The 27,774-nt window shown below is 47.5% G+C and overlaps 11 protein-coding genes across 11 annotated transcripts; 9 read left to right on the top strand and 2 right to left on the bottom strand.

Annotated features, from left to right (window-relative positions):
- The first annotated feature begins 138 nt into the window (after positions 1-138).
- Positions 139-1,042, top strand: LOC108025680 (uncharacterized). Its single transcript, XM_017096216.3, has one exon. The coding sequence runs from the start codon at positions 191-193 to the stop codon at positions 941-943; it is 753 nt and encodes a 250-aa protein (XP_016951705.1). The 5' UTR covers positions 139-190; the 3' UTR covers positions 944-1,042.
- A 1,732-nt stretch (positions 1,043-2,774) lies between these two features.
- Positions 2,775-3,653, top strand: LOC108025652 (uncharacterized). The gene has a single exon (XM_017096191.3). It carries the CDS (start codon positions 2,775-2,777, stop codon positions 3,651-3,653), a length of 879 nt encoding a protein of 292 aa, XP_016951680.1.
- Positions 3,654-4,447: 794 nt separating this feature from the next.
- Positions 4,448-6,001, bottom strand: LOC108025581 (uncharacterized). Its single transcript, XM_017096110.3, has 2 exons — positions 5,688-6,001; positions 4,448-5,627 (listed from the first exon to the last, which is right to left on the bottom strand). Exons 1-2 carry the CDS (start codon positions 5,897-5,899, stop codon positions 4,523-4,525), a joined length of 1,317 nt encoding a protein of 438 aa, XP_016951599.2. The 5' UTR covers positions 5,900-6,001; the 3' UTR covers positions 4,448-4,522.
- A 1,179-nt stretch (positions 6,002-7,180) lies between these two features.
- LOC108025671 (uncharacterized) lies at positions 7,181-8,910 on the top strand. The gene is made up of 2 exons (XM_017096209.2): positions 7,181-7,340; positions 8,090-8,910. Exons 1-2 carry the CDS (start codon positions 7,271-7,273, stop codon positions 8,908-8,910), a joined length of 891 nt encoding a protein of 296 aa, XP_016951698.1. The 5' UTR covers positions 7,181-7,270.
- A 1,556-nt stretch (positions 8,911-10,466) lies between these two features.
- LOC108025677 (matrix metalloproteinase-2) lies at positions 10,467-11,253 on the top strand. The gene is made up of 2 exons (XM_017096214.2): positions 10,467-10,524; positions 10,595-11,253. The coding sequence occupies exons 1-2, from the start codon at positions 10,470-10,472 to the stop codon at positions 11,251-11,253; spliced, it is 714 nt and encodes a 237-aa protein (XP_016951703.1). The 5' UTR covers positions 10,467-10,469.
- Positions 11,254-12,790: 1,537 nt separating this feature from the next.
- Positions 12,791-13,735, top strand: LOC108025661 (trichohyalin). The gene is made up of 2 exons (XM_017096200.2): positions 12,791-12,872; positions 12,957-13,735. Exons 1-2 carry the CDS (start codon positions 12,812-12,814, stop codon positions 13,733-13,735), a joined length of 840 nt encoding a protein of 279 aa, XP_016951689.1. The 5' UTR covers positions 12,791-12,811.
- Positions 13,736-14,719: 984 nt separating this feature from the next.
- LOC108025580 (uncharacterized) lies at positions 14,720-16,270 on the top strand. The gene is made up of 2 exons (XM_017096109.3): positions 14,720-15,027; positions 15,088-16,270. The coding sequence occupies exons 1-2, from the start codon at positions 14,816-14,818 to the stop codon at positions 16,190-16,192; spliced, it is 1,317 nt and encodes a 438-aa protein (XP_016951598.2). The 5' UTR covers positions 14,720-14,815; the 3' UTR covers positions 16,193-16,270.
- A 1,302-nt stretch (positions 16,271-17,572) lies between these two features.
- On the top strand, positions 17,573-18,571 carry LOC108025646 (uncharacterized). Its single transcript, XM_017096182.3, has one exon. The coding sequence runs from the start codon at positions 17,573-17,575 to the stop codon at positions 18,569-18,571; it is 999 nt and encodes a 332-aa protein (XP_016951671.1).
- A 708-nt stretch (positions 18,572-19,279) lies between these two features.
- LOC108025673 (uncharacterized) lies at positions 19,280-20,157 on the top strand. The gene has a single exon (XM_017096210.2). The coding sequence runs from the start codon at positions 19,646-19,648 to the stop codon at positions 20,126-20,128; it is 483 nt and encodes a 160-aa protein (XP_016951699.1). The 5' UTR covers positions 19,280-19,645; the 3' UTR covers positions 20,129-20,157.
- A 604-nt stretch (positions 20,158-20,761) lies between these two features.
- Positions 20,762-21,860, top strand: LOC108025616 (estradiol 17-beta-dehydrogenase 8). The gene is made up of 2 exons (XM_017096149.3): positions 20,762-20,903; positions 20,970-21,860. Exons 1-2 carry the CDS (start codon positions 20,861-20,863, stop codon positions 21,674-21,676), a joined length of 750 nt encoding a protein of 249 aa, XP_016951638.1. The 5' UTR covers positions 20,762-20,860; the 3' UTR covers positions 21,677-21,860.
- Positions 21,861-24,798: 2,938 nt separating this feature from the next.
- Positions 24,799-26,543, bottom strand: LOC108025600 (uncharacterized). The gene is made up of 2 exons (XM_017096136.3): positions 26,022-26,543; positions 24,799-25,961 (listed from the first exon to the last, which is right to left on the bottom strand). Exons 1-2 carry the CDS (start codon positions 26,231-26,233, stop codon positions 24,857-24,859), a joined length of 1,317 nt encoding a protein of 438 aa, XP_016951625.2. The 5' UTR covers positions 26,234-26,543; the 3' UTR covers positions 24,799-24,856.
- Between the last annotated feature and the right edge of the window lie 1,231 nt (positions 26,544-27,774).

Raw genomic sequence — 27,774 nt, 5'->3', positions numbered from 1 at the left:
TCTTTGAGTTAATTTAAGTTAATTAATTTGTATTTGTAGCTGCGTATTAATTAGTCAAATATTTTGTTGATATGCTTAAAATAAAATGTTAATATTTTTTAAAAAATTTTCAAGTTTCTAGTAGTTAATGCCATAAAAGTCTCTTTGAAGTCTGAAATCTGGCAGCTTAGATAAAATTAAAAAACGGGAAATGAGCGAAGGGAACGGCACCACCGAGAAAGTGGTGATCTGTGAGTTCGCCTGGCCACTTCTGGTGGCCTTCTTCGAGGTGGACCTGTACAGGATCCTGCTGGAGCTGGTGGCCCACATCCTGCTGGTCGTGGTGATGCTAGCGGTGGTCAGGAAGTCCTGGGGAATGGACGACCAGCGCAGCGGCCAGCACGCCCTGTACTCCGCGGTGGGTCTCTTCTGGTGCGTGGGCGAGGCCCTGCTGGTGTGCCACTCCTGGTGGCTGGGTGACCTGACCACCAAGGAGCGCCTCAGCCTGCTGCACATGGCCCTGGGCATGATGGCGCTCTGGCTGGGATTGGTGGGCGTTTTCTCGAAGAGTCTGGCCAAGAGCAGGATCCTGGAGCCGCACTTCAACTCCAAGCACGGACTCTGTGGACTCCTGGGCTTCCTGCTCATCGGTGGTTCCCTGGTCAGTGGACTGGTGCTGGTCTACATCAGCGACCTGGCCCTGCACCTCACCCACCGACTGATAAGTATGACGGCCTTCATCTTCCTCGGCTGCAGCCAGTGGTTCGCTTTTAATCTGGGGTTCGCCCGCCGGGAGTGGAGCAGCTGGAAGATTAGGTGGCTCAAGATCGGCACTCTGGGAGCCACCATTTCGGTGGCCAGCTACGAGCTCCTCTGCCTCGCCAGGGATGTAGTCCACCTGCTGCCCAGGGAGTGGTTCACAGCCATCAGGCTGAAGCATAAGGATGGCCTTATGTTGGATTGATATGTTTTTTAGTGTTTTTTGATAGCTTAGAGCCGCCAAAGGTAGTCTTTAAATAGTAAATATTTTATTTCATTATTAAATAAATTGAATTGATATTAATTTGTATTGTTTTATAAATATTTAACAATTAATGTTGAAGGATAGTGAATGTAAAATGCGGAATTGCAACTATTGCTGAAAAATAAATAATGGGTTCCTATCAACAGTATTACCAAGAATGGCGAAAAATAATTTTTTATATAATCTTAATAATACTTAATAGTTGTAGAAGTAGTAGTATTAGTAGTAGTAGAAATCGTAGTAGTAGTAATTAAAATCGTAGTTATAGTAGTAGAAGTTACTACTAGTAGTAGAATTAGTAGCATAAGTAGTAACAAATGGGTAGAAAAAGTAAGCTAGAAGTTACAAAACTCATTTAAAATATTGGCCAACTTTTCAAGGTAAAGCTGGCCGAATTGCTAATATAAATTTTTTTTTAAGGTAGTTTCGGGGTTTTTTTAAAGTCTACTGTGATAAAACTCTACATAATGGGTAAAAATAACACTTAAAAAGGAACAAAAGAAATTCACATTCCGCCAAGATTACTTATTTAAATAAAAAGAAGAGGTATAAAAATGTTATAACTACGGATGTTTAATTTTAGACAATAGAACAACAATTAAACAGTAGTTATTTACCCCTTTACTTGTCTCGAAACCCCTGGAACTAATTATTACTATTTAAAATGGAGTCCGCTTAAAAAAGGTGGCATAAATATATATTTCTGCAAGTTCAGCTAGTATGCAAATATGTCTTTTTCCCCAAAGAAAGATCTTCAGTGACCTATTTAGAACGGGTCTTAGGACACAGAGCTGCCTCAAAACGAGTGGGTTATTAAACCAAAAATAGAGGTTCTTGTATGGTAAGCCAATAAATATTTCCCTCTTTATAAAAAATTTAATTGGAAATGAAAATGAAAAATGCCCGGCCAGCCGCCTTCTGCCACTCGAGCCAACCTTCAGTCTTTCACCTGCGGAACTCGGCACTTGGCCACTCCGCCGGCGAATTAATCACGAGAACAAAGCCCTAATTCGGGGTCTATCAATCAGCGGGGCCGTGGGCCCGCTCCACCACCCCGCCCAGCGGAGTCCACGCGGGACCCTGGCACATGACCGGGTATATGACCGGTGGCCGGGGATGGGATGCGACCACTTCGCATGCGTCGCTGACTCCGAGAGCAGGTCCATCGTAGGTTCGGCTGGGATCGACGTCGGCCCTTGACTTTTCGACTTCTTCTCGGCTTTCTGGCCAGTCTTCTGGTGTTCCAGTCTTCTGGTGTTCCAGTCTTCTGGCTGCTTGGGAGCCTGGGCTCTGTGCGTGTCTCTGATTGTTTTGTCATTAGCATGACCGGCGCGCTTTTTTGGGCCTTTGGTGATCTTCGACTTCTCGATTCGGCGACTCTTGTTTTATTTAGCGCTCTTTCTTTTGTCCCGCCGGCGGGTCACTGACTCTCGTTTCTATTTTTCCATTTCTTCATCTCATATCTATATGTTTAGACGTGTTTTTTTTTCTGAAGACTTTTTTCCACAAATTTCGCCACTTGAAATTATGCCGACATCGACCGCAATTATGCCCAGTGTTCTTCTGCCGGCCCGAGTGGGCTCTCTCTTTGGCCTCTAGATTCTAGATTCTACATTTTGGCCAGAACTTTTTCGCATAAAAACCTAATGCCGCCGCCGCAGATCGTACAGTTCTGTTTGGGCCTTGCTTACAATTAGGATCCGGTCGGCAGTAAATCTCACACATCTCTGTGCACTTTCAGTTGCGAAGCGAAGAGTCTTAGAACAAGAAGATGTCCAAGCTGGGAGCTATCTTGGTGATGGGTCTGTGCCTGCTGGTGGCCTTGGCCCTGGCCGAGCCACGCCTGCCGCGGGGTCAGCAGGGGCGGGGCCAGCAGGTTCAGGTGCAGGGTCAGAGGTCGCAGCACCCCTACCTCTTCCTCACCATTCCCAAGGGACGCGCCAATGCCGGCGCCGTGGTCCAGGGCTTCGAGATCGTCGAGGAGGAGGACGACCAGGACCAGGACCAGGACCTGGATCTGCAGGACGACGACCACGAGCAGGAGCACGACGACATCGGCGAGGACGATGACGAGGAGCTGGAGCACCAGCTGGGCCTGAACTTTGCCCGCAGCGGCTTGGTCTACCGTAAGAACCAGGCCATCGACGACGAGCAGGACGATGACCAGGTTCAGGTGCCCGTGCGGGTTCAGGGCCAGGAGCAGCTGGCCAAGAAGCAGATGATGGTGCAGCGGGACCAGGCTGGCGCCATCATGGTGCCCGACGGCATCATCGAGATCGAGGGCCAGAGCGTGCTGGACGAGAAGACCGGCAAGGCGGCGCTCCTGGTGCCCCGCGCCGCCCTGGACGCCATTCCCGACGGCGCCGTCGTGGCCCTGATGGAGCGGTCCGCCTCCGCCTCCGCCGACGACGAGGTCGAGGAGGAGCGCGCCAACCGCGTCGTGGTCCGCCGCCGCAAGAACAACGGCCGCCGCAACATCCGCCGGCGGGGCATCAACAACAACAACGTGCGCCGCCGCCGCCGTCCCGCCCAGCGCCGCCGTCGGGCGGGCGGCAACCGCCGGCGCAACGTGCGCGTCATCCGCCCCCAGGGCGGCAACCGCAGGCGTGGCAACCAGAGGCGCCGCGGCCAGGTCGTCCTCCAGGGCTGAGCCCCGGGCAACGGCTGAGGTACCGCCACCTCTTTCTATATAGTATTATAGTTAAGATCCACCCCCGATCAGGACACGAACTTTGGGACACTCGACAACGATGCGACAAATAAAATGTGATATGAAAAATAAACCTCAATGTTTTTTGTGGGGGAATACTAAGGGGGAAACAATGGTAAATAGAAATAAAATAAAGTTTATTATACTTTTTCTATTCTTTCAATAAAAAAATATACTCGTATTCAAACTATTTTTTTGAAAAAGATCAATTCTTTAAATATAGATTCTGTAAAAATTATTTAACAACATTTTTATACTACACCAAGATATTTTAATCTAAAATATAAGTAGTTAAAATCCCCTCCCGATCAAGACAAATCAAATTTGCCATGGAAAACATATGTGCTCTTTAATTTTTATTGGTATTCTGTTGATGGAAAATACATGATTTTACAAAATACAAAAAAAACATTCAATAATCATCACTTATTTTTTGGAATAAAATATATATTCTTTTTAGGGCCGGAAAAACTTCCTTCTTCTTTAACTTTTACTCTACAATTACTCGAATTTCACTGAGTCAGTGAGGATAAAGCCGCATTGGGAAGTAACCATAATGATCGATTTTTTCCTCCTTTTTTTTTGCTGTAACTTGGTCAAAAATGGTCCGAGGGCTAAAAGACGCACTGTTTTGGACAGCTATTCTAAAAACTAAAATTTTGTTCTAATTTTCTAATTGTTCCAACATTTTTTGCAACAAAGTTACCAAAAACCAAAGCACCATAGTTTCCCACTCAGAAATAAGAAAGTATTTTTCTTATTAAGCACAGAATATTTATTCTTCGTAGGCCTTCTTTCCATGCATTGTTTTAAAAGTACTTTTGATAAATGGCCGTCAGCATGTACAGGTGCCTCATCATCTTATCCGCCTGCGCCGTGGTCGAGGCTAAGGTGTGGCACTCTCCCGACCTAAAGACCCTGGCCGACACTCCGGGCATATTCTTGCTGACGTAGTGCACGACCTCCGTCCTGGGAAGGATTGGACCTGAAGTCGGGGCTTGGACCCTGCTGAAACGCCGCAGGCTCACTTCCCAGGGGAAGCGGGTCTTCGAGTAGAGTCGCACTAGATGCAGCTTCTGGCGGGGATCGAGGCTGAAGTCGTCTATGCCCATGGCCCGGGACACCACATCGCGCAGGTTCTTGTTCAGAGTGGCCTCACTTTGCACGTTGATAATCATCACCGTTCCGTTGGCCCAAAGCCAGCCCCTCTGGGGGGCCTCGTACTGAAGCTCGACCACACCTAGGCGGCTTTGGTAGACGGCGTTGCTTAGGCTCCTGGCCGCCACCTCCAGATCCACGGCTCTGGACATCTGCAGAGTGCAGAACAGTCTGCAGACCACCGTTCTCAAGCGCAAGCGCAAGGGCTGGCCGCGTGGGCCTAGGAACCTAGGGGGGCCGTACTTCCAACCCACTGGGAAGCTCGCCAGTTTCAGCTTTCTGTTCAGGTGCTTCTGCACATATGGGCCGTACAGCTCCTCCCACATTGAACGAAGGCTTTTGGCCTTCGAATCCCCGTGCTTGTCTATATAACGATCCATACTCGCCTCGACGTCCCCGTGCCGGAATAGGTAGGCGACCTGCGAGGCACTCTGCGGGGCACCCACTATGATCCCCGACTTTCCCGCGGTTGGGGGCTCGGCACTCGAGGTCATGATCAGGATAAGCAGTTGCCTGCCAACGATCTCGCTCCACTGCTGAAGCCACTCCGGAGCCTCCGACTCATCCCGAGGCCGTGGTGGGATCAACTTGACTAATTCTTTCAGCTCCACAACCTTGAGTACAGTATTCGTTTCGGAAGGTGGCATCAGCTCGACGTCGGCCTTTGGTTGGATGGGATGGGAGAGCTGTGTGCCATAGTGGAAAACGACACCCCCATGATAAAAAGTTGTGGGCCACGGTGCAGAAATCGGGGCACTGAAGTGGGTTTTAAGAGTGAGCCCAAGTGAGTTGCCTAATTTACTGAAGATGGCTTACCAGGACGTTCCGGGAAGTTGCGGGGAGGTTCCAGCTCCATAGGGTTCCTCTATGTCTCGCCCAGATTGAGTACTGGTTGAGGGTTCCTCGCCTTCTAGTGCGGCTTTATCCTCGCCGTCCTCCGTATCGCTATTACCTAGCAAACGCTTTATATTCTCCTTACCCTCAGTCGGATTCGAGTTGGATTCAGAATATTTGCGTTTGGATGCCATCGTGCGAGTAAGTTAAAATTGCGTGACTAGTGCGTGCCGTAAACCAATTTTATTTTTTCCAATGTCGAACTGAATTGTCAGGCGTCAAATTTTACCACAGCTCTATAGGGTTCCTGCGTTAGCAATTGTCTTTCGATAAATTCGGATGAAAGAGTTTCCAAATCAATCGACGATTGAAGAGCGCGAAACATACTATTTATTTTTGACCTTTCTACCCTAAAAATATTTTATAAAATAAAAACGGAGTAGAGATTCACAGGAAGGGTGCCCCACAGAATGGCAACTAATGTCTGATGCTCTGGCCTTACTTTCACCAGTCTCTTGACATTTCCCGACTCACGTTAGTTTCAGTTTTCGAGAGTTTCCTCCTCGGTTTTCTTCTGGCCTTTTTGTCAAATTTTCAATTTTTTTGCATCAAAAATTAAATTTGTAAGGTGTGGATGCCAATTGATTGGAAATTTTGTTACGAGCTCGGCAAGGTGTGACATTCCATGTTTGGTCTTTTGCTTTTATTGTTTCGACCAAAAAAATGATACTCAATTTGGCAGAAAATAGGTTTCTCAGTTTTTGGCGAAAAATCGCCAATCGAACAAAATACTGATATTTTTTCGGGCGTAGTTTCGATCATAGTTTTTGGGTTCACTGCTTACATTTTCATATTTTACTTTTTCAACAAACAGTTTCTGCAATAGACGCATGGTTTTAAGTTTGATTTTCTGTAAAGTTCTATACTTTATGCGAATTATATTTAAGATATTAACAAATGTATTTGGGAAAAGCAAAATTCTTGAAGTAAACTTAAGGCCTAGGGCTAATGAACACTTCTGATTCCGGTGGTTGCACTTGTAGACCAAAACTTCTTGTGGCTCCAGCTAATTAGCCCGCTCGGTGGGGAGGAAGTGCCGTTCGCAGAAACGTGAGCTGAGGAAAGCTGAGAGAAGCCGAGAACTGACAGCCAGAGAACTTCTGTTTGGGCCAGATTCCGGGGGTCAGTCTCGACTTGACGGCAATCAATCATCGTCTGATCGGCGATGGATGGAGGAATGTTTTTGGCGAAAGAGATGGGAAATTAGCATAAAATTCGTACGCCTCTGACCCGCGACCCGGTTCACTTTGACCCCGGGCGAACTGTGGCTAATAGAGCTGGCCGGAGAGGGGGAGCCACGGGCCGATGGGGATGAGGGGCGGACTTGACAGCTATCGATCAGCTGGACGGACCCTCAAGTGGGTATATAATCCAGGCTCGAACCATCAGTTGTCAGTCAGTTGTGAGTACAATCTCAGAGACAACAAGTGAGCTAGGAAGCCTCGATCCACAGTCAAGGAACCCGAAATCGAAATCGAATCCCGACAAGGAAAGCCATCTGCAGAATGCATTGCCTGCTTCAACTGAGTCTGGCCCTGGCCCTTTGCGCCCTCCTGGCCCCATCCGCCACCTTGGGTGAGTCCTCCAAAATCTGCTCAGAGTGGCGGGAAACAAAGGGCCCAAGCCCTATAGACCTTGTCATAAAAGAACCTTCTGATCTCGGCTTTCTTAAGCCAAGACAAAGGCCAGCTGTGACAAAAGGTGTTCGTCTCTGACATCATTACTTTCTGCAAGATATAGTGTTTTTTTTTATTCTTTAAAGCGTGTAAAACAAATTTTAGAGATACAAAAATATGTTCTTTTTTTTAACTATAAATTCTGTGATGCCAAACATCTAAGTAAACTAAAGAACAAGTTTGTTAACTTTTATGATAAAGTGTTCTTGGTAAGCTAAGAAATATTTTAGGAAATTTGAAAAAGCAATACTTAAGGAATTATGAAACTGAATATTTATTAGACATTTTTGAAAACTAAACTACATTAAATTCATAATTAATTTTAACCTATTAACGTATGTTTCCTTTCTTGAACTTTTTGTTAAGCATAATATGTTTGGAAAAATATTTTCATAAATTTTAAACATAATTCGTTGAGGCCTTCTATAATTGCACACATCAGTACAAATTTTTCAATTAATATACAGTTTTTATCGAGTAAACTTAACTAAAACGTTTGCTACTTAAAACATATCCTAAAGATATTTATTTCCCCAGTCAAGTGAGATTTTTCGCAAATTTTTCGATGGCACTGCCAGCCTTACATATATTTTTCGAACCCTGCAATATTTATTTATCAATTATTACATATTTTTCTTAAACTCTCAGGCGAGCGCCGCAATGTGTTCCGCCTGGGCGGCTCCTCGGAGCTTCCTGCGGAGGCCCGCTTCACCTCGTCGATCACCAACAAGCTGACCGCGCTGAAGGGCAGCAGCAGCACCACCACGGCGGAGCCCACCTCAACCAGCCCCACCACCTACACCACCACGGAGACGGACTCGCCCACCGCGCCCTCCTCGGTGTCGGGAACCTCCACCAGCTCCTCCACACCCACCTCCTCTTCGCCCACCACCGTTCGCGCCTTCGCCCCCAACGAGCATGAGATCAACGACGAGGACGACGAGGAGATGCCGCGATCCTTCGAGGAGGAGGAGGACGACGAGGACGGAGGCCTTGAGGACGACGACAACGACGAGGACGACGAGGAGAGCTTCTACGTGGCCGCCCCCTCCGCCGGCGGCAGCAGCAGCGCCGTCCAGCAGTCCTCCGCCGCCGACGCCTCGGTGGTCCGCCCCTCGGAGCTCCAGTGGCGCCAGTACCAGCAGGAGCAGCGCAACCGCCGCCGCATCCAGCGCCTGCAGCGGGAGCACAACCAGCGCATCAGGGCGCTGCTGCGCCGCCAGCGGGCGGCCGAGAAGCGCAGCCAGCAGCGCCTGCGCCGCCAGCGCCAGCAGAGCCGTCGCCGCAACTCGCAGCGGCAGCGCCGCAACCGCAACCGCTCCAAGGCCCAGCGCCAGCGGCAGCGCAGGAACAACATGAGCCGCCGCCGCCGCCAGCAGCAGCAGCGCCAGCGCCGCCACCGCCAGCAGCAGCGCCGCCGCCTGATGCGCCTCATGCGCCGCCGTCGTCGCGGCAACCGTCGCGGTTAGAGATCCTGATCCCCAGGCCCATCCGCGCCTAGAGGTGGTACCACTTCCAGATCCCGAATGGGCCCGATCCCGATCCCGAGCCCCAGCAGATCCGAGACTCCCCGAATAAACTGACCTTGTATGCAAAACGAAATCTTTTTTTTTTCCTTTATTACGCATCATATGTGGGAGGAAGGATCCTAACTGGGGACTTTCATGAGAACTAGCTTTTACGAATTCTTTAAAGTTTCAAAAAGGAAAAATATCACGTATTATGATATATGAGAATGAAAGATCTATAAAGATCATGGAAAGTATACTATCAAGAACTAAGGAGAATGGATCATTACAAATATGATATGATATGATGTGATATGATGAGATATGATGTGATATAATGTGATATGATGTGATATGATGAGATATTATGTGAAATAATGTGATATGATGTGATATGATGTGATATGATGTGATATGATGTGATATAATGTGATATGATGTGATATGATGTGATATGATGTGATATGATGTGACATGATGTGATATAATGTGATATGATGTGATATGATGAGATATGATGTGGTACGATGTGATATGAGATGATATAAAATATGATATATGAAGATCATTGTAAAATATTAAGATATTATGAGACTTTGGGCTCTTGGATTCATATATTTTAGGACGGATATGTTTGGTATGCTAAGATAAGCATATGAACCTCAAGGAAGAGAGGTCTTTCAAAGAAAATATTTAAAAAGTCTGTCGTTCAGAGGAGTAATATCTTTAGAAACCTTTTCATCAGTAGCATATTTGAAATGCATTATGTAAAATGTATAAAAATCAGTAACAAATCTTCGAATACCTAAAGATCACTGGGGTAAGGTAACAATCATATTATACCAGGGGCTGTATAGAACGCTTTACTTAGCCTATTCAAAGTAACGAAAAACATTTATTCAGCCCTTTAAACAGGCCCTTGTAATATGGCAACTGGTTCCCCACGAAACGTGCGAACTGTGGCTCTTTCTCCCACATGCAAATACATTTCTCCGCAGAATCTCCCTGTGGGGTCAGTGCTTCGGTGGTTCATTGACACCTCGCCGCCACTTTCGCCCTTTGGTACTGGTACTCAGAGCCCGAGATCAGAGTCGAATATGAATATGCAAATGCCGGCGATTCGCGAGCTGTATGCAAATGATTAGCGGCGATCGATGGCGAGATGGCTGGGGTTACGGGTCAGAGCGCGATTATTTATGGCATTATGCAAAGCGCTTACAACGCCAAAGAGCCGGGCGATTTCTGGGCCCTTTCTTCGTAGGCCTAAAACAAGCAACTAAGTGGCCAAGAACTGACTCTGTCCCTCTCGCTCCCCAGTTACATGTCAGTTTCTGGGCATATTCCTCTCTTTTCCACAGCCGGTCCCTTTGTTGTAACCCCTTGTAACCCGAAAAGGGCCATGGTTACATATAAATATGCCGGGTCTCGACCCAAGAAGTCAGTCACAGCAGCCCAGCCATCCAAGAGATACTCAGGAGATACTCCCAGCCAAGCTAAGGATACAAGGAAACCACCTCGAGATGCATCTGATGAAGGGACTATTATTGGTTGTGTGCCTGGCGGCCTTTGCCAGCGGTGGGTGAACTCAGGGATCTCTTTTCCGCCCCGGCAGTCATAGCAATAACATGTACCTTACAATCCACAGCCAAGCCGCAGCAGAACTTCCAGGTCTTTGGCCGCCAGCGGGATGAGCCCGCCGCCCAGGGTCGCCTCAGCGCCAGCCAGCTGACCGACCTGCTGAGCAGCCTGAAGGGCAGCAGCAGCTCGACCACGGCCGCACCCACCACCACCACGGTGCCCAGCACCACTACGGTGACCACCACGCCCACCGGACCCACCACCTCGACCGGAACCTCGACCAGCACCACCACGCCCACCACCACCACACCCACCACGACCGGCCGTCAGTTCCAGCCGATCGACGAGCAGGAGGACGACGACGAGGAGCAGGAGCAGCAGGTGGACCAGCACCGCTTCCAGCTGGAGGACCAGTACGACGACGAGGAGGAGGACCAGCACAACCAGGTGGCCCGCTCGCAGGCCAACCGCCGCCGCCAGGTGAACGCCCGCCGCCAGCGCCAGCGGCTGCAGCAGAAGTACCGCCGCCGCCAGCAGCAGCAGCGCCGCCGTCGCCAGCAGCAGAAGCGCCGCCAGCAGCAGAAGCGCCGCCAGCAGCAGCGCCGCCGCAGGCAGCAGCAGCAGAAGCGTCGCCAGCGCCGCCAGCGCCGCACCAACATGCGCCTGGTCAGCCGCTTCCGCCAGAGCACCCCCAACCGCAACCGCGTCGTCCGCATCGCCGCCTAAGCCCTGCAATCCGCCTGTAACGACCCCGAATAAACTGCAATGATACCTTAGTTACACCTGCCTTTAAATGGGACTGCGGCTGGGAAGTGGGAGTCGGGGTCACCACTCAGGGTTGCCAGACCTTGCTTGCAGGATCATCTCTTGTGGAACATTGCGCAATCGAGGACACTGCCCTTGGTTACTGATCCTCACTAGGAGCAACATCTTTTGTGCACCATTCCTTACATTCTGGGATGGGAAAAGAAGATCGGGGTCACCACTCAGGACTAGACCTTACTTACAGGAACATACGGAATATGATAAGAAATGGTAATGGGTCACCATTCCAGCCTACCAATCTTCACCGTCAGGAACATCTTATTCATCGTCTTTAAAAATATAGCTTAGAAAATGGGAATCGGGGTCACCAATCAGGGCTGCTAGAGTTACCTTAAAGGAACATCCCTGGAACATTTTGGGATTTTATCTATCAGTAACACCACTTATATCAATGGAATGGAAAGTGGGAAATAGAAAAGTCGGGGTCACCACTCCTCATCACACTCATGTTACTAAACATTACTATCGGGAACATTTTTTATAGATCATTTTTTTCTTAACCTTTAAGATCATGAACATTCTTTGTAATAACAATTGGAAATCGGGATCACCACTCTTCAACATCAAAAACGTGTCTAATAGATAACCATTTAAAACAAGAAATGGAAATTGGGGTCACCGGAATGAGTTACTGGTCAGTATTTAAAAAACATTTATTAGGTTCTTTAGGTACAATTCGTATGTTAATAATTCAGTAATAACAAGCGATACTTTTCACTTTTCAAAAGTTGTAAATTTCCAAATGTATACGTATTTTTCGATGCAGATTAGAGAAGAGATTAAAGATCGATGGACGACGGTCCTAAAACAAATAATGCCTCCACTATATACATTTATCATTATTTATAAAAATCAAATATAAAATTTTAAATAGAAAGAAGTATACAAAAGGAATATAACTAATTTTTCATTTGTCAGAGCTTATAACTCTTTAAAGAAAATTAAAGAAAAGAAAAGCAAATTATTTAATCCCAAATTAAGCATAATAAAAGGAATGCTTATACATGTTCTACCCTTGATTAATGTTCCCTAAAATCTGTCAACAGTGTAGTAATATCTTATTGATAAGTAAGTTCTACTATTCAGAATCAGTTTTCATCAATCACCAGCCAATCGATGCGAAATACTACGGCGAACTTTGGCTGAAAAATGTCGCGCGGGTCAAACTAGTTCATCGTCGCCGAGCGGTCAGCTAAATTAATGCAAAATCTTTGGCGAATGTGCAAATTTGCGAAAAAAGAAATGATAATGAGAATTATGGTCGCCAATTCTTTGGCGGGTTGTTGTTGTTAGATCGGTAACTGGAGCGTTGGGTATATAACCCCGGCTGGCCGCTGGCAATATCACAGTCCACCGGCGACCATCCCTCAGGCACAGTCCCATCCAAGCCAATCTAGTCTCAAGGCCTAGACCACTTAGTCCCAGGAGAGTCTCAGGAAATACTCAGGAAATCCCCAAGATGAAGTTCTTCTACGGAGCACTGCTGGTGCTGGGCACAGCAATCGTTGCCCAGGCGGCTGGTAAGATTTCACTTATAAATTCTTACAAAAAAAAAATACGAAATACCTTGGATAATTGTTAATGATATATGGCCAATCCCCCAGTGGCCCGATCCAACGATGAGGCCGAGAAGGAGACCGCCCAGTCGACCAAGTACCGCCTGTTCAAGCAGCCCGTGCAGGTCGAGGCGCGCAGCTTGCAGCAGCTGTTGGCCCTGAAGCAGCCCTCCTGCCCACCGACCTCAAGCGAGAGCACCTCCTCGGAGCCCAGCTACACCACGATTACGACCAAGCCCACTGCACCCACCTACGTGACCGGCTACACCACCACCTTCACCACCCCCGTCGACACGTCGGAGTCATCGAGCCGTCGTCTGGGTAGCCAAAACAACGAGGACGATGACGAGGAGTTCGGCCAGGAGGAGGAGGAGGAGAAGTATCTCAAGGATCACGACGATGAGCTGGAGGACGAGCAGGAGGATGACGAGAACGAGGACGAGGGCTTCCAGCTGTCGGCGCCCAAGGCCTCCTCATCCTCGTCCACATCGGTGCGCCGTCGCGGTGGCCCCGCCTCGGGCTCCGCCAACGGCAACCTGTCCACCAACGAGCTGATGCGCGAGATCGAGCTGCGCCGCCAGAAGGAGCTGAACGAGCAGCTGCGCAAGCAGCTGGACGACGCCCGCCGCCGCGCGGCCAGGAACCGCCGCCGCGCCCAGAACAACCGCCGCCGGACAATGCGTCGCCAGCAGCAGCTGCGCCGCCAGCAGGCCCAGGCGAACCAGAGGCAGCGCCAGATTCTGAACCGCCGCCACCGCAACGCCCAGCGCCGCCTGCGCCGCAACAACCGCCAGCGCCAGCGCCGCCGCAACCGTCGCCGCAACTAAGCGATGACCCCCACTCACGACCCGAAAGACCTCCCTGACCTCGGTTTCAATAAAGCGAATATATAAAAAAGAGCACTCCCTTATCACTTCCCGAAGGCTCGACAAGAAGTCGTTGGCAGCACAGCAGCCCGAACCAAGCACTTCCCACAGTTATTCATTTCATCCATTACATATTCATATATATATTCATTATATTCGAAATACCCACTCTATCCATAAAATATTAACACTAAGTCCATTGTACCATATCCATTACATCTATTTAACACTTTACATCAATTACATATTGCGCTTTCAAGGATAACATTCATTATATTCATCGTAAAAATATGAATCAATAGTGCCACTTCAAGACCACTAAAAAATATTAGGTGCTTAGAATTGTTAGCTGTCCAAAACAGTGCGTCTTTTAGCCCTCGGACCATTTTTAACCAAGTTACAGCAAAAAAAGGACCAAGAAAAAAATCGATTTTTCGCCAAAAACTGAGAAACCTATTTTCTGCCAAAATAAGTATCAGTTTTTTGGTCGAAACAATAAAAGTAATGGACCAATCATGGAATGTCATACCTTGCCGAGCTCGTAACAAAATTTCCAATCAATTGGCATCCACACCTTACAAATTTAATTTTTGAAAAAATTTCGCAAAAAATGACGATGCTACCCCTTGCAAAAAAATTGAAAATTTGACAAAAAGGCAAGAAGGAAAACCGAGGAGGAAACTCTCGAAAACTGAAACTAACGTGAGTCGGGAAATGTCAAGAGACTGGTGAAAGAAGGGCCAGAGTATTAGACATTAGTTGCCATTCTGTGGGGCACCCTTCCTGTGAATCTCTACTCCGTTTTTATTTTATAAAATATTTTTAGGGTAGAAAGGTCAAAAATAAATAGTATCTTTCGCGCTCTTCAATCGTCGATTGATTTGGAAACTCTTTCATCCGAATTTATCGAACGACAATTGCTAACGCAGGAACCCTATAGAGCTGTGGTAAAATTTTACGCCTGACAATTCAGTTCGACATTGGAAAAAATAAAATTGGTTTACGGCACGCACTAGTCCAGCACTTTAATTTACTCGCACGATGGCATCCAAACGCAAATATTCTGAATCCAACTCGAATCCGACTGAGGGTAAGGAGAATATGAAGCGTTTGCTAGGTAGTAACGATACGGAGGACGGCGAGGATAAAGCCGCACTAGAAGGCGAGGAACCCTCAACCAGTACTCAATCTGGGCGAGACACAAAGGAACCCTATGGAGCTGGAACCTCCCCGCAACTTCCCGGAACGTCCTGGTAAGCCATCTTCAGTAAATTAGGCAACTCACTTGGGCTCACTCTTAAAACCCACTTCAGTGCCCCGATTTCTGCACCGTGGCCCACAACTTTTTATCATGGGGGAGTCGTTTTCCACTATGGCACACAGCTCTCCCATCCCATCCAATCGAAGGCCGACGTCGAGCTGATGCCACCTTCCGAGCCGAATACTGTACTCAAGGTTGTGGAGCTGAAAGAATTAGTCAAGTTGATCCCACCACGGCCTCGGGATGAGTCGGAGGCTCCGGAGTGGCTTCAGCAGTGGAGCGAGATCGTTGGCAGGCAACTGCTTATCCTGATCATGACCTCGAGTGCCGAGCCCCCAACCGCGGGAAAGTCGGGGATCATAGTGGGTGCCCCGCAGAGTGCCTCGCAGGTCGCCTACCTATTCCGGCACGGGGACGTCGAGGCGAGTATGGATCGTTATATAGACAAGCACGGGGATTCGAAGGCCAAAAGCCTTCGTTCAATGTGGGAGGAGCTGTACGGCCCATATGTGCAGAAGCACCTGAACAGAAAGCTGAAACTGGCGAGCTTCCCAGTGGGTTGGAAGTACGGCCCCCCTAGGTTCCTAGGCCCACGCGGCCAGCCCTTGCGCTTGCGCTTGAGAACGGTGGTCTGCAGACTGTTCTGCACTCTGCAGATGTCCAGAGCCGTGGATCTGGAGGTGGCGGCCAGGAGCCTAAGCAACGCCGTCTACCAAAGCCGCCTAGGTGTGGTCGAGCTTCAGTACGAGGCCCCCCAGAGGGGCTGGCTTTGGGCCAACGGAACGGTGATGATTATCAACGTGCAAAGTGAGGCCACTCTGAACAAGAACCTGCGCGATGTGGTGTCCCGGGCCATGGGCATAGACGACTTCAGCCTCGATCCCCGCCAGAAGCTGCATCTAGTGCGACTCTACTCGAAGACCCGCTTCCCCTGGGAAGTGAGCCTGCGGGGTTTCAGCAGGGTCCAAGCCCCGACTTCAGGTCCAATCCTTCCCAGGACGGAGGTCGTGCACTACGTCAGCAAGAATATGCCCGGAGTGTCGGCCAGGGTCTTTAGGTCGGGAGAGTGCCACACCTTAGCCTCGACCACGGCGCAGGCGGATAAGATGATGAGGCACCTGTACATGCTGACGGCCATTTATCAAAAGTACTTTTAAAACAATGCATGGAAAGAAGGCCTACGAAGAATAAATATTCTGTGCTTAATAAGAAAAATACTTTCTTATTTCTGAGTGGGAAACTATGGTGCTTTGGTTTTTGGTAAATTTGTTGAAAAAAAGAAATTTAATTTCTACCCAAATATCTGTTTTTTGGTCGAAATTTTCGCAGGTTCGCTTCCCAGGGGAAGCGGGCGTTCGAGTAGAGTCGCACTAGTTGCGGCTTCTGGCGGGGATCGAGGCTGAAGTCGTCTATACCCATGGCCCGGGACACCTCATCGCGTAGGGTTTCGTCCAGAGTGGCCTCACCTTCCACGCTTATAATCATCAGCGTTCTCTTGCCCCAAACCCAGGGGCACTAAAGAGGGTTTTAAGAATATAGTTATTTGCCATATTTAGTGAAGATGGCTCACCAGGGCTTTCGTGGTTCATATTCTCCTTATCCTTAGTCGAATTCGAGTTGGATTTATATTTGCATTTAGACGGCATTAAGTTAAAATTGTCCGACGTTTTTATATAACTTTGGCTGTTTTCTTCAATTATTCCAAAGTTACCCTAAGTTGAAGTTCCCTTGAAAGGGCTTTCAGTTTACGATTCCTTTGGTTTAGAACAAGTTTATCATACCAATTCGCGAAACCCACTGAAAAAATTCTTAAATAAATAAATAAACTATTATCTTTACACATATATTCACCATATAATTGAATTGTATTTAATCATATAAAATGTTGGTCAATAATGAATAGAGTTTCGTTGTAAAAATATTTTTAATTGCCAATGTGGGCACTTTTCAGAAGTATTCAAAATCGTGCGGCAGAGGGTTCGGCACTTTGTGGGTCACTTTCGCAGGCTGTGGGCCACCTTCGACCCGGCGACTTCAATTAGAAATCAATTTCAATAGATTTTCACTTTTTTTCAGCCCACTCCAGCGAAAGCCCAAGGCGCTGCGGAGACCAAGAGCCGAAAATCAGAGACCCGAAACCCAAAACCCAAAACCAAAAACCAGAAGACCAAAACCCAAGCGTTTCGCTTGACCAAAAAGCCCATGGGATGACCGGCAGAATGATGACGGCGTAGAATTAGGAGAATATCCAATATAGCTGGCAGCGATTTGCCGATTTGAGCCACCGCAGCACAGATCAATTGAATTTCAATTGTGTACACAGCTTTACCGCTTGGCACTTACGGTCATTTGCATTCCACAGGGCCCATTGGATTTTTTAGCCGGCACTATAAAAGCCCCCATGGCCGGCCGATAGAGTATCAGAGCCTGATTGTCCAGCCATCGGCGAGCAGCGCAACCCCGAAAAGTTCTCTCCCCAGCCAGAGTAGTTTCCCAGGAAGCCAAGTCGCCGCAAGCACCTCCACCGCGAGCCCAAGATGAAGTTCCACGCCTCCGTGATCCTAGTGGCCACCTGCCTGCTGTTCGCACAGGCGGCGCCCGAGAAGAAGAACCTGTCGCAGAAGTCGCGCCAGGTGGAGCAGGACGCCAAGGTCGGCGGAGTGGCCGGCGTGGCCGGTGTGGCCGGTGTGGCGGGCGTGGCCGGAGTGGCTGGATCCAGTGCCGGATCCCCCGCCAACGCCGCCAAGGATCCATCCAGCGGCCGGCTGTTCCTCAAGAAGTTCCTCACCTTCAAGAACCTCTTCAGCAGCAACAACCAGCCGGTGATCCCCATCATCATCACGGGCGCCGGCACGGGCACGGGCACAACCACCAGCCCAGCCAGTCCCACCTCGCCCACGGTGACGGTGACCTCGACGGGCACCATACCCTCGGCCACGGGCACCATCACCACCTCACCCACCTCACCCACATCGCCGACCACGACGACGGGACGCCGCACGGTGATCAAGGGGGCACGCTATGGCAGCCAGGACGATGACCAGGAGCCGGAGCCGGAGAAGGACCAGGAGCTGGAGCAGGAGCAGGAACAGGAGCTGGAGCAGGCGGCCCAGCTGCCCGCCCAGGCGTACCCCTCGGAGCTGATGGACGAGCAGGCACTGCAGGCCGCCCTGGCTGCCGGCGCCCAGGAGTACGAGGTGGTGTCCACCGGGCACGAGCTGCAGGGCACCGGCGGCGCGTCCGGCGAGGGGGCCAAGGCCACGCAGGGCGGCAACACCATCAGCCTGCGGCGCAAGGGCGCCCGCCGCGGCCAGGTGATCAGCGTGCGCATCCCGCCCCGCTACCGCCGCTACTTCAAGAACGGCCAGAAGGTGATGCTCAACACCGGCAGCCGTCCCGGCGGCAAGCGCCGCGTCGTCCGCAAGCGCGTGCCGGCCAAGAAGATCAACCGCAAGAACAACCGGAGGCGCAACGGCAACAAGAAGAACCGCCGCAACCGCAACAAGAACCGCCGCACCCGCCTCACCGCCGTCTAGGGCTCAGGAATTCAGGACTCGAAGAGGGGGACTCGGGGACCGCAAGACCTGGATCTAGATCTAGATCTCGCTCCCACGGTCCATCCCTCCCCGGCAGGAGCATTTTTTTTTTCTAATTTATTGTAGCCTAACTTGCGACCGCCACACTTCCTGCGGCAGGACTCTGTACCATTAATAAAGCCCTTTCAAACGAACCCCAGTTGTTTCTTGGTGGCAAAATATCAAAACTAAAAATCGACTAATAAAGAATTATTTAAAACAATCTTGAAATATTTTGTATAGTACTTTACAATATTTTCGAAAAGTAAAAATACTAAAGAAAATATTTAGATTTAAATTATCGTGTGGTATTTTAATTTTAAAAAGAAACGTTTGAAAGGAGCTTAGAAAATATGAAAAAATTAAATTGAATTCTAAGTTTACCAAGCAAAAAAACTTTTTCATAAGAATTTGAGTCATTTAAAAATGTTTTAAAACCGAAACAAAAAATATTAGAAAATGATACAATTTTTGTAGAACAAAAAATACTGAAAAATACTATATATAAACATTTTAAAAGTGTGTTTGGAAAATGTGTTTTCTAGGATAAGAATTTTGTTTGTTGTAAGAACTCAAGAACCAGACTTTTTTGAACCTTTAGAAATTTACATTTTTTAAAGGCTGTATTGTGTTTTTACTCAAAAACAAAAATTCTGGGATATATTTTAAGTATCATCCATAATAATAACAAATCAAAATTCAATAAATTAACTTTGAATTATTTACTTTTTGCCAAGAACCCAACCCACCTTTGCACACATCACCCACAAGATCTGGGGCTACAGCGATCAAGTGCCCAGCCAGAGATCAGCGATCGTTGATCTCCAGAAGCAAAAAAGAAGGCAAATCGAATTGTTGCTGCTTATTCTGTGGCCAATCTCCTTTATGGGCATAGAATCAGTGAAAAAATGTAGTGAAAAGTGCGTACTTGACCCACATTTCTGGGCCGAGATCGGCAAGAGCTCAGATCGTGACGAGTGATGGGGCACATTTTTGGGTATTTAAGCCCAGTTTGGCCCGGGGCAACGGTCAAACATGGCTGGACAGCGATTTCTGATCGTACTGATCGCGGCTTCGATCTGCTGGGCCCCTTGGACTCCGGGCATCTCGGCCAAGAGCTGTGGATCGAGGCTCCAGGTGCGAGCCCAAGGCGATGCCATCGATCTCAGCAGGCTGAGCGAAAAGCAGCTGCAGCAGCTCCTCCAGCAGTTGGCCAAGTTGCAGACCACCAAGCAGGATGGCGATGTTGAGGACCTGGCGGAGGACGAGCAGGATCTGGACGGGGATCGGGATCAGGATCTGGATCTGGAGGACCCCGAGAACGATCACCGCGGAGGAAGTCGGCCCTGGAACCGGTTGCAGAGGATCATCCGGCGACAGCTGGTGAAGATTCCCAAAAGATATCTCAAGAAGTTCCTCAGGCAGTTCGGATTGGCCAGGAGTGTGGGATACACCGATGTCAGGAGTACGGCTATAGTGCCCCAGCTGGAGGAGTACTACCTAATACCTTTGGAATAAACTAATGAATGAGGGGAAATACACGCATCTCGAAGATAAAGATACTTTCGCAGCACTCTTTTGGGCTTTGGGTTTATAAAGATTGCCAGGGAATTGAGTGGTTTAGATAGGAAAAGTTGTATAATGGTATTTGAAAAGTTTTTTTATTGATCTATAACGCAAAATAAATTATTGTTCTTTATATAGAATATTTTATTTAAGTAATTAATATTTTATTTTTTTATATAGAATACTTTAGAATTTTGTTACGTTTTCTTTGACATTCTGAGTTTTATTTGCTGGTTTGTAAGTCCTATAGGTATACCTACTTTTGAGATATACATATTTAACCCTAAAAGTTCTTTAAACAGCACTTTTCTTATATAGAATATTTTATAATTTTTAGTTTTATTTGCTGGATTGTGGGCCTTATAAAAAAAACTTACATATTTTTTATAAACTTTTGAGAGATGTAAGCCTAAAACTATGTTTAAAAAAATATAGAATATTTTGGTGTAGCTTTATTTGATCTTTGGACTTCGCGAACGTGTTTGTTTATCAAAGATCTTGTTTTGGTTCCATAGAAAAGCTCTGCCAGAGATCAACAGGTAAAGCTTTTCACCACATATGTTTAGCAACAGCTGTTGGCCGGCGATAATACTTTATGATTATAGTTGTCACCCGACGTTCTGAGGGGAAACAAGTGAAAATTGCTGTTTGCCAAGTGATTTGTAGATCAGATTTGGAAACAGAATGTCTGGGGGAGTGCTAGCTGGAAAAGTGGCCCTGGTAACAGGTGGGTGTGGACCCCTTTCCAGGGAAACCCTACTCATTGTAACCCAAATCCATGTTCACATTTGAGGTGCCGGCTCGGGAATCGGTCGAGCCACCTGCCGCATTTTGGCCAGAGATGGAGCCAAAGTGATAGCCGCGGATCGCAATCTCCAGGCTGCCCAGGAAACCGCCCAGGAACTGGGCCCGGATCGTTCCGTCGCCCTCGAGGTGGACGTCTCCTCCGCCCAGAGTGTCCAGTCCTCGGTGGCCGAGGCCCTCAAGAAGTTCCAGCAGGCCCCCACCATTGTGGTCAACTCGGCCGGGATCACCCGCGATGGCTATCTCCTGAAGATGCCCGAGAAGGACTACGACGACGTGTACGGGGTCAATCTGAAGGGCACCTTCCTGGTGACCCAGGCCTTCGCCAAGGCCATGATCGAGCAGAAGCTGCCGAACGGCAGCATTGTGAACCTCTCGAGCATCGTGGCCAAGATGAACAACGTGGGCCAGGCCAACTATGCGGCCACCAAGGCGGGCGTCATCTCCTTCACGGAGGTGGCCTCCAAGGAGTTCGGCAAGTTCGGCATCCGGGTGAACTGCATCCTGCCGGGCTACATAGACACGCCCATGGTGGCGGTGGTGCCGGACTTCGTCAAACAGGAGGTGGTGCAGCGCTGTCCACTGGGCCGACTGGGCCAGCCGGAGGAGATAGCCGAGGTCATCGCCTTCCTGGCCTCCCCGCAGTCGTCCTACATCAATGGAGCCGCCATCGAGGTCACCGGGGGTCTCAAGTGATCGGGAAACTAGAAATGCATACACGCGATTCCTCTTCTATAGCTCGAAGTTCCCTTATATAAATACAGGTGAAATCACTTCAAAATACAGCTGGAGCTCCGAGCTATGAAAGATGGATTGTATGTACTGCGGGGGTGGGGCCCATAACACTGCATTTACTTTTAAATATACGTAGCAATTTTAACAGGTGTTTTTATTTGTCCATATACTAAAAGTATTGCATGGTATATGATTTCCTAAAGCCAGAAAATTAAACAGAATTTTTAAATAATCTATAAACATGATTTTCTGTCAGAACTTTGACCCTATTTGGGTTGCTGTTGTCGCCAAAATGTAACTACGCCATCTATGGGTCAGTAGAGCTTATTAAAAATATATATTTATAGTGAAAAAATATTATAATTAAATATATACTATATTTAAAAGTATATAATTAACCTTAAAATAAATTGTTTGACTTGTTGTTTCAAAATGAAATGAATTACTTATAATGAGAACTTATATTATAGTCAATGCCTGAAAGTATGCCAGTAAAAATTCCCAAAACCACTCAAACGAAATATTCTTGCGGCGGCCATTTATTTGATTGATTATCCCCATCTCCAGGGGCACACGCCTTCGATCGGCAGTTCAGGGCCAGCAATCTATGCTCCACTTGGCGAAACCACCGCGATATCCCATTCCCATTTCGATTGACCACAAAAGGACCATCGAAGTGGGAAATGGAATGTGCGACACGGCTTGTTGTGGTCTATCGGCGGGGCCTTCGGGTGGGTATTTGGCATTTGGACCCACCGAAATGTACAATATTAATATATTTCACAATTCCCCAGCTGCTAATTAACTCAGTCGCTCACACAGTCGCACGGGGAGATATATGCATGTCAGGCGACACATATGGCTGAGTGGTTGGGTTTTTGGGTGGCTGGGTGGTGCACAGGGTGGGTTCTCCGCCTCTGTGGTCGTGCGTGCAATTTAAATAATGAAGACATTTTATTAATTCAAGAAATTCAACTCTCCCATACTGGCCACGCACACGGAGACACAAAAGCACCCACCCGCACATGGAACACGCACACATAGAGCGGCAATTACAGTGGCCACCCGACATTAAGCAACCTCCAACCACCGGCACCACCGCACAAGGGGGCACACAAAACTTGCCAGCCATTTGGGGCTAGGGTCGCCGGGCGGAAAAGCCACCCCACCACCCAACCACCAGCTGCTAGCTGGTGCGTTTCCCATTTCCTCTGGTTTTTAGTGCATAGTGAAAAACAAAACATTTGCTAATCATATGAAGCGACCCAGAGCTGACGCTCTTTTCATGCACTCCAAAAAAAATTTGGGAAAAATGGTAACATTTCAATTATTGTACCATTTATTCTTCTTTTAATAACCAAATGTAATTTCCAAATGATATACAAAACGGCTAAAATATATTTTAAAGTTATAAAATAAGATCAAAAAAAAGAATTTTTAAACCATTTATTCATATGTATTATATTTAATATAATTTACAAATTATACAAAAAATATATCTATTACAATTATTATTATTATCTATTATTAAAATATATCAAATTTGTATGAAAATACTTTTAAAAGTGTCTAAAACATAAAATCACAGCTCTCTAAAATAATAATAAGACTTTTCTGTCTGTAACTTCCATTGCTCAATATAAGCGCTGTTGCAAAATGGGTGAGGGATTTTTCCGAGTGCATACCACCACCTGTCCCTCTCACTCCTTGGACCACTCTCTTTGTAGCAATTAACAACGCAGTGCGACACAAGCGGCGACGACAAGCCAACACTTGAGCCATAAACCAGCCCAACACGACCCCCGGAACGACCCCGAAAAACCCGAACCCCAAGGCCCCGAATCCCCATAACCCATATCCCATATCCCACATGCCACATCCCAGAAAGACCCCGACTACGGAGCGACCAGCGCTTTGGCACTTGCCATATCTCATGTTAATGAAATCGTAACTCTTCGGGCGCCTCGTGTCCGTTTTTTGTCCTCCGCTCGCCGTCATCAACCACGACATCCAAAAAGGAGCCAAGGGAACCGAACCCCCGAAAGGATGTTGCCGGCGAAACTCCTCACGCCTTCGCGGACAATGAAAGTTGGAGTTTCTAAAGGAGGTGCCGCAACAAGTTGGCTTTGTGAAAAAAAGTGCTGGTATATTTTCAAAAATTTCAATCCATTCAATACTTTACATACATTATACACTATTACACAAACATAAAAGTTGGAATCCTTAATTTGTGCCCAAAATATCAGTGTTTTGGTCGAAACAATAAAAGTAACGGACCGAACATGGTATTTCCGAGGGCTAAAAGACGCACTGTTTTGGACAGCCAACAAACTAAGTAATTAATCGCAGTTACTTCCAAGCCGATTCTAAAAACTAAAAATTTTGTCAAATTTTCAATTTTTTTGCAGGGCATCGTCATTTTTTGCGAAATTTTTTCAAAAATTAAATTTGTAAGGTGTGGATGCCAATTGATTGGAAATTTTGTTACGAGCTCGGCAAGGTATGACATTCCATGTTTGGTCCATTACTTTTATTGTTTCGACCAAAAAACTGATACTTATTTTGGCAGAAAATAGGTCTCTCAGTTTTTGGCGAAAATTCCATTTTTTTCTTGGTCCTTTTTTGCTGTAACTTGGTCAAAAATGGTCCGAGGGCTAAAAGACGCACTGTTTTGGACAGCCAACAAACTAGGTAATTAATCGCAGTTACTTTCAAGCCGATTCTAAAAACTAAAAATTTTGTCAAATTTTCAATTTTTTTGCAAGGGGTAGCATCGTCATTTTTTGCGAAATTTTTTCAAAAATTAAATTTGTAAGGTGTGGATGCCAATTGATTGGAAATTTTGCTACGAGCTCGGCAAGGTGTGACATTCCATGTTTGGTCCATTACTTTTATTGTTTCGACCAAAAAACTGATACTTATTTTGACAGAAAATAGGTCTCTCAGTTTTTGGCGAAAAATCGATTTTTTTCTATTAAAAAATCTAAAATTTTTTTTTAATTTTCTAATTGTTTCGACATTCTTTGCAACAAATTTACCAAAAACCAAAGCACCATAGTTTCCCACTCAGAAATAAGAAAGTATTTTCCTTATTAAGCACAGAATATTTATTCGTTGTAGGCCTTCTTTCCATGCATTGTTTTAAAAGTACTTTTGATAAATGGCCGTCAGCATGTACAGGTGCCTCATCATCTTATCCGCCTGCGCCGTGGTCGAGGCTAAGGTGTGGCACTCTCCCGACCTAAAGACCCTGGCCGACACTCCGGGCATATTCTTGCTGACGTAGTGCACGACCTCCGTCCTGGGAAGGATTGGACCTGAAGTCGGGGCTTGGACCCTGCTGAAACCCCGCAGGCTCACTTCCCAGGGGAAGCGGGTCTTCGAGTAGAGTCGCACTAGATGCAGCTTCTGGCGGGGATCGAGGCTGAAGTCGTCTATGCCCATGGCCCGGGACACCACATCGCGCAGGTTCTTGTTCAGAGTGGCCTCACTTTGCACGTTGATAATCATCACCGTTCCGTTGGCCCAAAGCCAGCCCCTCTGGGGGGCCTCGTACTGAAGCTCGACCACACCTAGGCGGCTTTGGTAGACGGCGTTGCTTAGGCTCCTGGCCGCCACCTCCAGATCCACGGCTCTGGACATCTGCAGAGTGCAGAACAGTCTGCAGACCACCGTTCTCAAGCGCAAGCGCAAGGGCTGGACGCGTGGGCCTAGGAACCTAGGGGGGCCGTACTTCCAACCCACTGGGAAGCTCGCCAGTTTCAGCTTTCTGTTCAGGTGCTTCTGCACATATGGGCCGTACAGCTCCTCCCACATTGAACGAAGGCTTTTGGCCTTCGAATCCCCGTACTTGTCTATATAACGATCCATACTCGCCTCGACGTCCCCGTGCCGGAATAGGTAGGCGACCTGCGAGGCACTCTGCGGGGCACCCACTATGATCCCCGACTTTCCCGCGGTTGGGGGCTCGGCACTCGAGGTCATGATCAGGATAAGCAGTTGCCTGCCAACGATCTCGCTCCACTGCTGAAGCCACTCCGGAGCCTCCGACTCATCCCGAGGCCGTGGTGGGATCAACTTGACTAATTCTTTCAGTTCCACAACCTTGAGTACAGTATTCGGCTCGGAAGGTGGCATCAGCTCGACGTCGGCCTTCGATTGGATGGGATGGGAGAGCTGTGTGCCATAGTGGAAAACGACACCCCCATGATAAAAAGTTGTGGGCCACGGTGCAGAAATCGGGGCACTGAAGTGGGTTTTAAGAGTGAGCCCAAGTGAGTTGCCTAATTTACTGAAGATGGCTTACCAGGACGTTCCGGGAAGTTGCGGGGAGGTTCCAGCTCCATAGGGTTCCTCTATGTCTCGCCCAGATTGAGTACTGGTTGAGGGTTCCTCGCCTTCTAGTGCGGCTTTATCCTCGCCGTCCTCCGTATCGCTATTACCTAGCAAACGCTTCATATTCTCCTTACCCTCAGTCGGATTCGAGTTGGATTCAGAATATTTGCGTTTGGATGCCATCGTGCGAGTAAGTTTAAATTGCGTGACTAGTGCGTGCCGTAAACCAATTTTATTTTTTCCAATGTCGAACTGAATTGTCAGGCGTCAAATTTTACCACAGCTCTATAGGGTTCCTGCGTTAGCAATTGTCTTTCGATAAATTCCGATGAAAGAGTTTCCAAATTAATGGACGATTGGGAAAGAGCGGGAAGGATACTATTTATTTTTGACCTTTCTACCCTAAAAATATTTTATAAAATAAAAACGGAGTAGAGATTCACAGGAAGGGTGCCCCACAGAATGGCAACTAATGTCTGATGCTCTGGCCTTACTTTCACCAGTCTCTTGACATTTCCCGACTCACGTTAGTTTCAGTTTTCGAGAGTTTCCTCCTCGCTTTGCCAATGAAAAAACGCTAATTAACACAGCCAACCGCAATTGCAACTTCCTTCTGGCTAAGTGCACGTATGTGCCACCCCTCGAGCCCCCACCGAACACCCGCCCCTGGAAGGCCCCGAGCCACCCAATCCACCCCCTCCGCCGCCCCCAGCGAGCCACGTGTGACAGCGAGGGTCGTTCGGTGACAAAGGGCAACTAATTTAGTTTAATGGGCGTCGTGCGCGACTTTGTTGCCCACAGCCGCAGAATTTCTTGCGGCCAACACTTGCCTCGAGGGGCGGCGCCAAAGGGTCCGGGGGTGGGCTGCATGGAGTGGGCGGGGGAGGGGAGTTGAGGTGGTAGTGAAAGGGGTCAGGGGCCAGCGGGTGGATTGGTCGGGCTACCCTTACGCACTCTCATTAAGCATTTTTAGTCGAGCTTAGCGAGCCGTTTGTTTGCTCTGTCAACTTCACAACTCTGATCAACTGCACTAAAAAAAAGAAGGTGCAAAAAACCTGAAAGGAAAAAGCAATTTTTTTAGTACTCATTCTATTATTCTCTTCTGAACTCAAGCTATTTTTTCCGAATCGCCGTAAATTTGAGTCTTAAAATAAATATAAATAGGAGAAGGAAAATATATCAACACACTCAACCCTGTTATGTTTCTCATTAAAAAAAAAATGTAGTATTGAATTATTATTATCTATTAGACTAAATGTCTTTAAAAAATTCCTGCTTAAAAATGTGTTCTGCATATATCAATATTATCGGTAGGACTCAAAAAAATGGCATTCGAAGCTTAAACTAATATTTTATACATTTTTTTATATTCTTTTGCTTATAATTCCCAAGTTGTTTTTCTCTTTGAAAAGGAATTTATATCTTTATTCTAAAAACCTACCTTTTCTGGATTTAAAATTCAAGTTATGTGCATAGCTTTTGCAAAGTGGATTCCGCTGAAAGGGAAAGTGTTTGCCCCCTCGCAATCCCATTTCTCGCAGTGCAGTATTGTAACTCTGACAACTCCGAGGCGACTTGCCATAAATTAACACACATGACTGGCGGTGGCGGCGGTGGTGCAGTGGTGCTGTGCTGCCAGTGGTGGAACATTTTCATTTTACTTCTGTTTGTTTGATTTTTGGCTTTTTGCAGCTAGCTGACAGTTGGTCCTTCCGACCTGGGCA

This window comes from Drosophila biarmipes, chromosome X, assembly GCF_025231255.1.
Source record: "Drosophila biarmipes strain raj3 chromosome X, RU_DBia_V1.1, whole genome shotgun sequence".
NCBI classification, from domain to species: Eukaryota; Metazoa; Arthropoda; class Insecta; order Diptera; family Drosophilidae; genus Drosophila; species Drosophila biarmipes.
Note: the sequence above shows the minus strand (reverse complement) of the source record. Positions and strands in the feature narration are given on the sequence as shown.